An 11,403-nucleotide genomic window follows, 5' to 3' on the forward strand; every position below is an offset into this window, starting at 1 on the left:
ACCATAGAGCATCTTAGAGCTCCAACTAATGATTACTTTGATTATCAATTAATCTGTCAGTTTTATTCTTTGTCTGTAAAATACCAGAAATTAGTGAATAATGCCCATTACATTTTTGACATTTCTTTCTTTGTGAATTATGTTTGGAAATTGTGGTATTGCTACTTTTACTAAGTAAGTAATGTAAAAGATCTTAATACCACCTCTGCTTATCAGGCAGTCACTGCTGCAGTCTGCTTTCAGCTCCACATGCTGACCTGATTTAAAGCAAGGTTGTCTGAAACAAATCAACTCAAAGTCATGTTTCTAAGCATATCTCATGAAGTATGAAGGTGGTGAGACAATGTTAAATATGTTTTTGAGCTGATAAAGAGGGCCGGGCCTCTGAGAACACAAACAAGTGTGAATTTGTCACAAAATGAGCACACACCATCAGGTCATGAGTGTCTCATTTTGTCTGTATAGAGAGTGTTGCATTCGGTGCCACTTAACGGACACTGGACACAAGTTATACTGCAGTTGTAACATAATGAGCCTTTTCATGGACGGAGGAGGAAAATTCAGCCAACAGAAAATAGACTGTCTCCTGGAACATCGCTTGGATTCACTTGGGGAAGCTCTGCATTGGTAATATCTACCGTACGGCTGAGGTAAATGGCTCTTTCATAGCCACTAAACAGACATGTCTTCAGCAGAGAGAGCTGCAGTGTTGTAGCTGAAACTGGGAGGGAGGGTACTGGGAATTGTGGAAAGGGAAGCACAGGAAGTGATGGGGTCAGAAACACAAGCCAATTTAAAGGCTGGGAAAAGACGAGGGTTTTCTGTGGGAATTTGACTTCTCTGCTAAGATTAGCCCACAAGCTGCATTTGTGGGAGCAGTTTAACACCAGGGCTGCAAATAATCACTATTTTTCTTTTTGATTAATATACAGATTATTTTCTTGAATAAAAAGTCAAACAATTACAACACAATTTTATTATTTGATTAATTGTTCAAGTAATGTATCAAATAAAAGGCCAAACCATCTTTGATTCAAGTTTATGAAATTTGAAGATTTGCTGCTTTTCTCTTTAAATTGAATTGCAAATTTAATATTTTTGGGGATTTTGGACTGTTGGTGGACAACTTTAAAAATTTAAAACATTTACTTGATTAGTTCAAAACATGAATTAGTACAATCCAAAACATAAACATATTCTATTTACTATCATAGATATAAGACAAAGAAATAAGATCATTTTCACATTTGAGAAGCTGGAACGGCATTGTTTGGGGCCGGACTATTTCTTTGTCGGGACCATAGACTGTATATATTAACAGTCTATGGTCGGGACCAGTAAATTCCTGGACCCCATCGATCGGACCATATGTCAATGATCGGACCCATGGACGTATGGACCCGGGTTGCGTGGCAACGTCACGGTAACGACAACATCACAAGTTGTGCTTTTTACACCTGGAGGTGCCTGTTACCTCTTAAGCAAAGGTGCTTCGTAACAATTAGAAAAGATGATTACAAATAAGATATTTCTGAAACGTCTCTGCCTTTAGACAGAACCAGGCTAGCAGTTTCTACCTGTTTTCAGTGTTTGTGCTAAGGTTAGCTAGCTAACCGTCTCTCGGCTCCAGCTAACGCTAACGTTAATACTTTAGCTAGCTAGCTAGCTAGATAACTAATTACATAACGTTACTTAGCTAGCTAGCATAAAGACAGTGTGGTATCGATTTTTTCATGTAATTATCGGCAAGAAAGCAAATAAACACATTGACAGACAGATAGTCACAAATGGACACTGCTACACCCAGTGATAAATACACGCCCTGTTTGAAAAAGTGGTTAAACTTTTATTGATTCACATCGCAAAGATATGGTAAAATACAGATGAAGCCAAATATGTGTGTTTTATGTCAATTTGATACAAAACATATGGAGACCAAAATGTTCAATATTAAATTGATGAATAAGAATATTCACATAAACATTGTAAAATAATGAAAAACATTTTTGAAACTCACCTCTAATGTTGTTTTATCCTTCTGAGAGTTTATTGATGTATATTTATATTTTATTCCATTAGTTTTATTTAAATATGTTAATTTACCTAGGGATTGTACGAAAGTCGTTAGGGGAGAGAAGGGGTCTTATTTTTATGCTGTATGCAGAGGACAACAGTTACTGTAAGTCTGTGTGTCGTTCAGTGTTATATTCATGTGCACATTAGAAGTTCAGGTGATATTTTAGGGTTTAAATTGGGATCCACGATTAAAGAAGTTGGACTAATTTAACAGTTATATTATTATTTTTTAATCTTGTTTGTAAATCAAAAGGAGGGTTTAAACATGAATGACCCTGGGGAGGCTTTGGTTTTGAAAAAAGTAAGAAACATATCATCAGTCCCTCTCACCACCCCAATCATTTTCGTACAGTCCCTTATTTTAATATCAAACACTTTGGGTCGCCCCAAAAATCAAATTGTCTCTATCCAATATGTCCTGCCCTTTGCATTCAGTGAGGGGGCTCTTTAGGGCACAGTCAAAGTGTCTGTTAGTGGTAATGCACTCGTCCAATAGTCCCTGTCCCTGTGACCAGAATGTCCGGCTGCCCGTTCCTCCAGATCTCCCTGACTATTCGTTCTCTCTCCTCCAGACGCCGCGCCTTCTCCAGCTCCTCAGCTGACGCAAACACGTTCACGCTCCTCAGAGTCCCGTTAGACTGGCTGCTGCGATCACTCATGGGCCCCATTCTCCCTTTAGGGATCTCCGCCTCCTCCCTATCTTCCTCCACGATGCCCTCCTCATCCTCATCCTCCTCTTCCTCGCTGGACTCCTTCAGCTGTCTCCTTTCGGGGGAAGGAGGAGGTCTGCTGTGGCGGCGAGTCCTGCAGGCGATGCCAGCCACCAGGAGGCACAGTGCCATGAGCAGGCCGAAACAGACGCCCATCATGAAGTAGAGGGCGAAGCTCTCTGGATTGGCTGTGTGGGCAGAGAAACACAATGGACAAGTTTGATATGACCTCGACAACAGTAAGTACCAAGTCATTTTATACTTTTACTCAAGTACTGTTCTTAAATACAATTTGGGTACTTGTACTTTACTTGAGAATTCCCACTTTGTGCTACTTTATACTTCTACACCACTACATTTGAGAGGGAAATATTATACTTTTTACCTACTTACTTACATTTCTTTGACAGTTGCAATTATTTGTTACTTTTTAGTACAAAAGCCAAGGTGTAAAAAAGGACAGCTTGTGGTTTTGTTGTTACTATAAGGTGCCATTACTCTAGTCTACATCGACGACGTTCCACTTCCGGGATTGTTCAGGTGCCGCCTGAAATTCCGCCGGATGTCCGTTACCTTCTTCTTTCTTTGTGTTGACATTTTAAATTCGGTGGATTTCTGAGGACTATGGTTAACTGCTCCTCAGATCTCTGCAGGGTAAATCCAGACAGCTAGCTAGACTATCTGTCCAATCTGAGTTTTCTGTTGCACGACTAAAACAACTTTTGAACGAGCACATGTTCCACCAAAACAAGTTCCTTCTCAAGGCTATTTTGCCACCCCGTTTCCTTTTCCGTCTTTGTGCTGAGCTAAGCCATGTGGCTGCTGGCGGTAGCTTTACATTTAGTGTACAGATATGAAACTGGTATTATTCTCTTAATCTAACTCCCAGCAAGGAAGTGTATTTCCTTTAAACATTTTTAGAGGCCTGACAAAGTAAAACTATATAGTATTTGGCAAGAAAGTTTTTTTCTCTGTATTTCCTCCACTAGTAATCATCTGGTGACTCCACAGATTCATGCTGTTTTCATTGATGGAGCCCTGAGCCCAGGGTTGAGAACCACAGTTATGCACATTGAGGTTTTTACCTTTGACGTGAGCGTAGGTCGCCATGCTGTTACTAAGCAACTCCATGTCTCTCTTAACAGGCTCCATCCTGGTTCACTGTGAGTTCAAATATCTACCATCTCCGGGACTTTCTGTTACACACTGAACTCCAACACCAAGACAGATCCTGTTACCAAAAAACACAAGGAGAAAGTTAGTCCTGTACATACAATCTGATATAATGAAATATAGTGTCACTTTTAAACCCACTTGGGAAGTCTGAGCTCATGCAAAAGATGCCCAAAGCCTAACAAAATGTTCCCCACCCATCATTCCTGTGATCTAAACTGGGGTCAGAGGTCAGTAGACGAGGACATTATGTTCCTCATAAGGGTTTTACACTCAGGCCTGCGGTGAGACAGCAACATGAGGCCCTCTGTGTCTGGTGTGTCGGATGTTTATGTTTATGACATTAGTGCCTGAGGAGGCTCTTTCCCAGCATCATGCAAATGTTGTTTTTTTTGTTCTTTTTTTCCCACAGAAAACAAGTCACATAACAGATTTCACATGGAAACTCAAGCTATTAACAAACTCATGTATTGTTGTCTACTGTACCGGCAAGAACAGTCACAACAACAACGCTTACGATGTTTATCAGGTATAATGTTTACCATCTTAAGTGTTAGCACAAAACTCAAAGACAGCTGAGGCTTATGGGAATGTAGTTCTAAAGGTATTGGACAAACTAAAAATGTTAACCTGATACTGGCATTTGATGAAAAGTCAGAGGAATCACCAATGTTATTGCAGTTCTTCTTGTGGGGGACATTAATGTTTATAGTAAATTTCATCCAGTAGTTGTTGTCGGGACATTTCACTTAAAACCAGAAAGGTCAACCTCATGGTGGTGCTAGTATAAAAGTCATGGCATCACCAAAGTCAGTAGGAATCATTCTCTGGGAAACATGAATGTCTGTACAAAATGTCATGCCAATCTATCCAATAGTTGTTGAGATATTTCATTCTGGACCAAAGTGGTGGACTGACCTACCGACATACGGACATTGACATCCCTTTCCTGTCCCTGTCCCTAATTACTGTGGATAACTGACAGACCTCATTGGAACTACTTTCTACTGGGGATTGTCACAGATGGTCCCACAGTTACAGTAAAGCTTGATGTAAACATTGTGACTGATATTTCCCACCCCCTCACATTCCCTGTCATTACAACAACACTGTGCGTGGGAGCCGAATGTTGTTCTTTCTGGTGCTTTGTCTCCAGGGAGAACGAAATCACGTCCTGCTCAAATCGTTGCCATTTGGGAGGCTTGAGTCTCTCTCCCACCCTGATCTTTATCCTGGTGACTCTTGGCAGACCGTGTGCACTCTCAAAGGCTTTCTTTTTTCTTTTTTTAAGGGGGCAATTACAGTGGTCGTCTCTTTCGTGGCCGCTGACTCATGGGAACTGGTGGGTCTCGATCAGCACTGCCTTCTGTTCGGCATTTAACTCACAGACTGAAGAGGCATGACTCCATCTGCGCCCTCAATTTGCGGCCCCCAGACCTTAACAACATAAGTGGACAATTTAGTTTCTGCTTCAGCTCGTTTAAAGTCAAACAGTGTTTGTTTTAATTGAAGACTTCTACATGCCCACCGATCAGACTGTTTATCAAACTTGTAGCATTTATTACCCTGCAGTTATGGCCTTTTTATGAAGTCATATTTTTTTGTAATTTGAGTCTTTAAAGGAACAGGTTACATTTTGAGATATATTCACTTTCTTGTGGAGAGGTACATGAGAAGATCGATACCACTCTTCATTCAGAGAATGGTATCGATCTTCAAATCTAACTCTCGGTAAGAAAAGAAAGCATAAATATTTTCTGCTTGTGCAGTAAAAATATTTCTACTTGTTTCCAATGTAAATTTACTTTTTTCGTTGCATAATTAAGTTTAATTTTCCTTGATTGTAGTGCAGTTGCCGGTCTTATTTTGTCAAATTTCAAGCTGATGTCTGAAAACTTCTTAAAACAATTTGATTTCTGTTAAAATTATATCACTTCACTGGCACTTTCACTTGTTTTAAAAGATTTGTAGGAATTAATTATAGACAGAAAGGATAAGACGTTTCGCAGTGCCACAGTTGACCATTTGGACAAACAACAGTATTGTGCCCTAGCAGAAGCATGTTCACACTCTTCTTCTGTTCTCTCACTTGCAGATGAACACTAAAATACATATCATTTTATGCAGAGCTCCACAGGACTTCATGACAGCCTGAAACAGGAAATTTGTGGTGAAGTTTGCCCGAGCTGGGAGCACAATACAAATACCAGAGAGAGACAAATGTCCATTTTTTTTACAGCCACCGCAGTCTCTTGCAGACAGATTTAACACCTAACATTTCCAGACAAGTCCAATAACTTCTCAACTTAACTATACACATGCAAAGCCCGGCAGCTGTAGCTGTTTATGTAACCCCATAAAATGCACTCCCATTCAACCCTCTCACACTTCCTGCCTAGATAATCCTATTTAAGTCAAAAGATGAAACCTGAAACCATTGAAAATAAGACTTGTTGTTTTACAGTAGTCCACCAAATATTTACTGGAGTGACTGTCAAAAATACTTTCATCTAGCACAGTGGATAAAACTATAAAAATACATGAAACAAGCTGGGTTTTCTCTTCAAATTTATATTCAGTGTTGATGATTTTGGGCTTTGTAGCTACTGCACCTATAAAGGATTTTATGGTCTGCGGTATTGTAAAGAACATGGTGCAGGCCCTACAAATAAACTATGTTTGTTGCCTTGTTTATTGCCTGACAGCAAAGTAACAGCAGTATATTTAAGCAGGATCCTTGTGATAATATAAAAATGTTTAAAGTGTGTAAAACGGTAGGGACAGGAAACCCCCTGTAATTTGCATGCTTTACATAAAAAAATGTGTTATAAGTAAAAGATAATCATCATCTTGAATTATCACTCACCTTGGTCCCGGATGAGAGCTGCACAGCTTGACTAACACAAAGTTTCCACTAAAAAAACAAAGAATTTAGATCCAAATTTGAGCCTGGCCTGTCAACACTTAGATAAGATCCCATAATTTGGACGTAGGAGCAGTTAGAGGTTGTTGGTCACTCAGTGTTCGTGACAGAGGAGCTGATGTAGCTGCTGGAGAAGGAGCAGCCCTCCACTATGATCCATTCCCTGTCATCCTTTAGAGGAGGAGGACCAGCCAGAAACGGCCCTCACATGTGTTGAGAAGGAGGTGTTTCCTTTTCCTGAGAGATAACTCAAACTCATGCATGTACCACTGGCATCTGACTCCAAAATAAAAGCCACAAAATGACGATAAACCACACTAAAGTCGACACTTTTATAGAAATCACCCTTTACGGGAGTTATTCTGCCTCTGTGCAGATTTGAGCCACACTACTGTCCAGACGGGAGGTGATCTCGCCTCTGCTGGCCACAAACGCACCAGAGTGAGGTCTGTTCACTGTTAAGCCAGGAGGGTGGGACAGGAAATAGCTAGTCGGCTGCCATGGGCACCGGGCCGCGGTGCCTTCGGGGGCTGGTGGATTAATTGAGCTCTTTGTATTTTAATCTCAGCGTCGGGGGAGGAGAAAAAAAAGACCTCAGCAGTGCAGTTTGTGTCTCTAACTAAGTTTGATAACTAAACAGTGGAGCCAGCAGGTGCTGCTGTGTGATGGAGTCCAGAGGTGGAATGTACATTTACTTCTGTACTGTAATCAAGTACAATTTCGTATTGGGCATTTCCATTTTATGCCAATTTATACTTCTACTATTCTGTTTTGGAAGTACTCAAATATTTTACATTAGAAAAAAATAGCAATAGTACAGTGCAGAAATACTCTGTTACAAGTAAATTCCCTGCATTTAAAATTTTACTAAAGTAAAACTACAAAAGAATTATTAGTATCAAAATATAATTACAGTACCAAAAGTATGAGTACTCTTTTTTTAAGAATGGCCCATCTCAGAATCATCAAGCAATCAATAATATGTAAATCACTTGAATGTTACAGCTGGTAAAGGTGGGGCTAATTTTAATGTATTTATATAAAAAAAATTCTCTTTTTTTTATATATATATATATATATATATATATATATATATATATATATATATATATATAACTTTATATACTGCTGGGTAGCTTGTGAATTTCCCCCAGGGGATCAATAACATCTTGTTGATATAATAACATCATTTAATTGTTGATTATATTATGTATTATTAATCTGAATATGCAAAAATAAATATAGTGGAGTAGAAGTACAAATACTCAAGTGAAGTACAAGTACTTCAGAATTGTTCTTGAGTACAGTACTTGAGCAAAGTACATTCACTTTTAGTGCTTTAAGTACATTTTACTGACAATACTGAACTTAAGTATTTATTAGTACTTAAGTATGAAAATAAATGCAGGGCTTTTCATTTGTATGGAGTATTTTTACATTGTTGTATTTGTACTTTTACTTAAGTACAGTATCTGATTACTTCTTTGACCACTGGTGAAGTCTGAGACACTGACCCAGGCCGGGTTTTGTCTTGTAAAAGAATTGTTTATGCGGTTGAGCCTGTGCTATTCTGAGTTTAGTGAGTGTTGATGTGGCACTCTGTCGTGTTTTTAGCAAAGCAGTAAGCAGTCATTATGTGGGCTGCTGTCATGTCGGTTTTTAAGCAGTCAAGAGAAAAATATGTCCCTAAAAACATACTGAAGCCACTGCCAAAACAATGACCCAACCGCAGAGGGACATTCCTGCGTGAATATTTTTTTATTTAATGCACTTAAAATGACATGGCTGGTGAATGCACCCCCATCTATCTACAGCACAGGGTTTTTCTGCACCAGCTGCCTCCGCCTCTGTTATGTCAGGCCTGTCCTCTTCCTGACACTGTGTATGAATAACATACCCCTTTGCAAATTCCTCAAATTCCCAATCGTATTTGTGTATTGGAGAACACTGGGACGGCAGTTTCCAAGAGAAACACTCTCTTCCTTTCACCCCGCTCCGCTTGTTTCCATTGGCTAAACAGAGTCCCATCCTGCCCTGCTTGGATGTCACACCACCAATCACAGGAGAGAGTGACAGCTCACTGATGCATGCAGCAGAGATGTTTGTGAGGTGGAAGCTGTGAAAACACGTCTGCTTGTTTTTCCCCTCCACCAAACTGGCATTGATCATGACTGTTTTCCTGCATGTGGGCAGTTATTAACTTTCTTCACAGACAGACAGATGGGCTTTGTAGTGCTTAAGAGCACAAACACTGACACTCTGGGCCACACTCACTATTAATTGTCATATGTTCCATTACATTTTAAATAAAGCAGTCATATGATGGAACAAAGAAATGTTTTAAGCAAGACAAATGAGTTAATAAGCATATTTATTCACATTGTGACGTCCACATTGTGTCAATTACAAACTTCAAACCCAATTACCAAAACACAAAGACAGTGTTCAACTCATTAGCTCGTCCAGGGGTTCATCAAAAAATTTCGTTTTTTGTAGAGCTGCAACAATAAGCTGATTAATCAATTGAAAGAAACTATTACTACTAACAATTTAATCATCGATTAATGGTTTCAGTCATTATTTAAGCAAAAATGCCAAAAAATTCTCTGGTTCCAGCTTTACAAATGTCCTTATTTGCTGCTTTTACTGTTTCTTATCATTATAAACTCAATAGCTTTCTTTTGTCAGATATAACGAAGACATCATCAAAATGCCATTTTGCTCTTGGAAATTTGACAATGTGACATTCTGTAATCCGCAGATTCATTAATAATCAAAATTGTTAGGTGCAGCCCTAGAAAGAATCGGTAAGGCTATATTGCCAAACCTTTCAGCTTATGACCCCTCATCACAGGTCGTGAGATGGGACTAGTTCAGTCTGATAAACAATGTATTTTTGCGCAACTGAAATATTTCTTTCGTTGTCATCCCTTGAATCATTTTGTGACCCTTCAGGTTGGAAACTGCTGATCTAGTATGATGCTCGTCTTCAAATCTGGAAAAAAAGAAAAATTGCTGGTTGTCTTAAAGTACCAGTACCCAACTGAGTTTTGTATTCTTCTATGAAAAAGAAAATAAGTTTTATTTTTTCTTGGAGTACTCTTTTCTGCCTCCTCCATGACTGGCAAAGTTGCGGACGCGGTGGATCTTGGCCAGCTGGCTCTGTATGGTCTTCATTATGTCCATGTGGTCTGGGATGTGGACGTAGCGGACGTTCCTGCCCGTGATAAACAGGTCCTGCAGCCGGGTGAGCTTACCCCGTCTGTCTCGGTACAGCACATCCTGCAGACGTACGTTCATGAATGCGTCCACATTGACCACGCGGCCCCGTGCTGTGCTCTCGTTTCTCAGGTCCACCGTGGTCACCTCTCCCTGCAGGCCCTGCAGCAGGACCACCATGCTGTTCTCTGCGATAGTGCGCTCCCGGATGGAGTTGAAGACTTCAGCTACAGGCACCAGGCCCGACAGCGGGGATTCAGTCCCTTCAGACTCCATGGACACTGGCAAAGAGGATCTCCAGAGATCAGGGACACCTGCAGACAAGCAGATTAGCTACTGCCATACAATTAATTAGCAACACTGCTATTTATTGTGTAACATGTTTTATTGAGGTTTGTCTACAGCAGGGGTCACCAACACGGTCACCAGGTAGCCCCCAAGGACCACATGAGTAGCCTTCAGGCCTGTTCTAAAAATGAAAATTGAATATTGATATTATCCGTTTCCAACCTTGTTAAGTCATTATTGATAATTATTGTGAGAAATCATCAACATGATCAGTGTCTTCACATAAATGAGCATCATTAATAATTAATAATCATATATAACTAAAGGCAAACTGAGCAAATTTGTTATTTCAGAAGAGTATCAAACTGGTAGCCCTTCGTATGACTCAATACCCATGAAGTAGCTCTCAGTTTAGAAAAGGTTGGTGACCCCTGTTCTACGGTATGTATTTTATATGTCTAGGGCCTAGACTAGTCTATGTGTAATGCTGCTGTCACTGTTAACCCTTGTTAACAAGCTGCATCGAAAACTAATACTGATTCTGGTTCTGTGCAGTAAAACTGAAGTGAACAGAAACCAAAACCTGGGGAAATATGAAAACTTCTGATCAAAACAACTTATAGTTAGAGCCGAGAAGAGCTGTAAAACCGCAGTAGTAATTTTCCTCGTCAGTGAAAAGCTTTAAAACATACTTCATTTGTAGACTGTTACATTTCAATCAATGTAAATTAGAAAATACAAGCAAGACATTTAGTTTAAGTCATACATTACCTTGATCAAATTGAAAATCTACATTTCTGTCTTTCTAATTAGGCACTTGCATTGCATTGTAACTGATGATAGCACTGTCTTTTTCACAAATAGCCACAGACTTAGGCACACCTGCATTTAATAAAGCACAAATTAGAAATCAGCCAATCAGCATTTTGGCGATGCACTATTACTGAACACATAAGAGACTCGGTAGTCATTGTGGGAGCTCAGTACAGCAAACAGGTAAGATATTATTACTCC

General features: G+C 39.7%; 2 protein-coding genes across 5 annotated transcripts in view; both read right to left on the reverse strand.

The window, feature by feature from the left end:
• Positions 1–1,825: 1,825 nt before the first annotated feature.
• On the reverse strand, positions 1,826–7,315 carry eva1bb (eva-1 homolog Bb (C. elegans)). Of its 2 annotated transcripts, none has more exons than XM_039821132.1 (3): positions 6,826–7,315; positions 3,872–4,017; positions 1,826–2,974 (listed from the first exon to the last, which is right to left on the reverse strand). In XM_039821132.1, the coding sequence occupies exons 2-3, from the start codon at positions 3,936–3,938 to the stop codon at positions 2,547–2,549; spliced, it is 495 nt and encodes a 164-aa protein (XP_039677066.1). In that variant the 5' UTR covers positions 3,939–4,017; positions 6,826–7,315; the 3' UTR covers positions 1,826–2,546. The 2 variants fall into 2 exon arrangements, with proteins under 2 accessions (XP_039677066.1, XP_039677067.1); XM_039821133.1 differs by lacking the exon at positions 6,826–7,315 and adding an exon at positions 5,346–5,405.
• A 1,921-nt stretch (positions 7,316–9,236) lies between these two features.
• Positions 9,237–11,403, reverse strand: part of lsm10 (LSM10, U7 small nuclear RNA associated) — a 2,791-nt gene continuing 624 nt past the window's right edge. Inside the window, exons 1-2 of one of the 3 annotated variants that reach the window (XM_039821021.1) lie at positions 11,161–11,290; positions 9,237–10,415 (exon numbers count right to left, since the gene is read on the reverse strand). In XM_039821021.1, the coding sequence (XP_039676955.1) occupies positions 9,964–10,377 (414 nt within the window). In that variant the 5' untranslated portion in view covers positions 10,378–10,415; positions 11,161–11,290 and the 3' untranslated portion in view covers positions 9,237–9,963. Of the gene's footprint in view, positions 10,438–11,160; positions 11,291–11,403 lie in introns of those variants that run through there. The other 2 variants (XM_039821022.1, XM_039821023.1) reach the window with 2 other exon arrangements.

Source organism: Perca fluviatilis, chromosome 13 (assembly GCF_010015445.1).
Source record: "Perca fluviatilis chromosome 13, GENO_Pfluv_1.0, whole genome shotgun sequence".
In the NCBI taxonomy this organism is placed as follows: domain Eukaryota; kingdom Metazoa; phylum Chordata; class Actinopteri; order Perciformes; family Percidae; genus Perca; species Perca fluviatilis.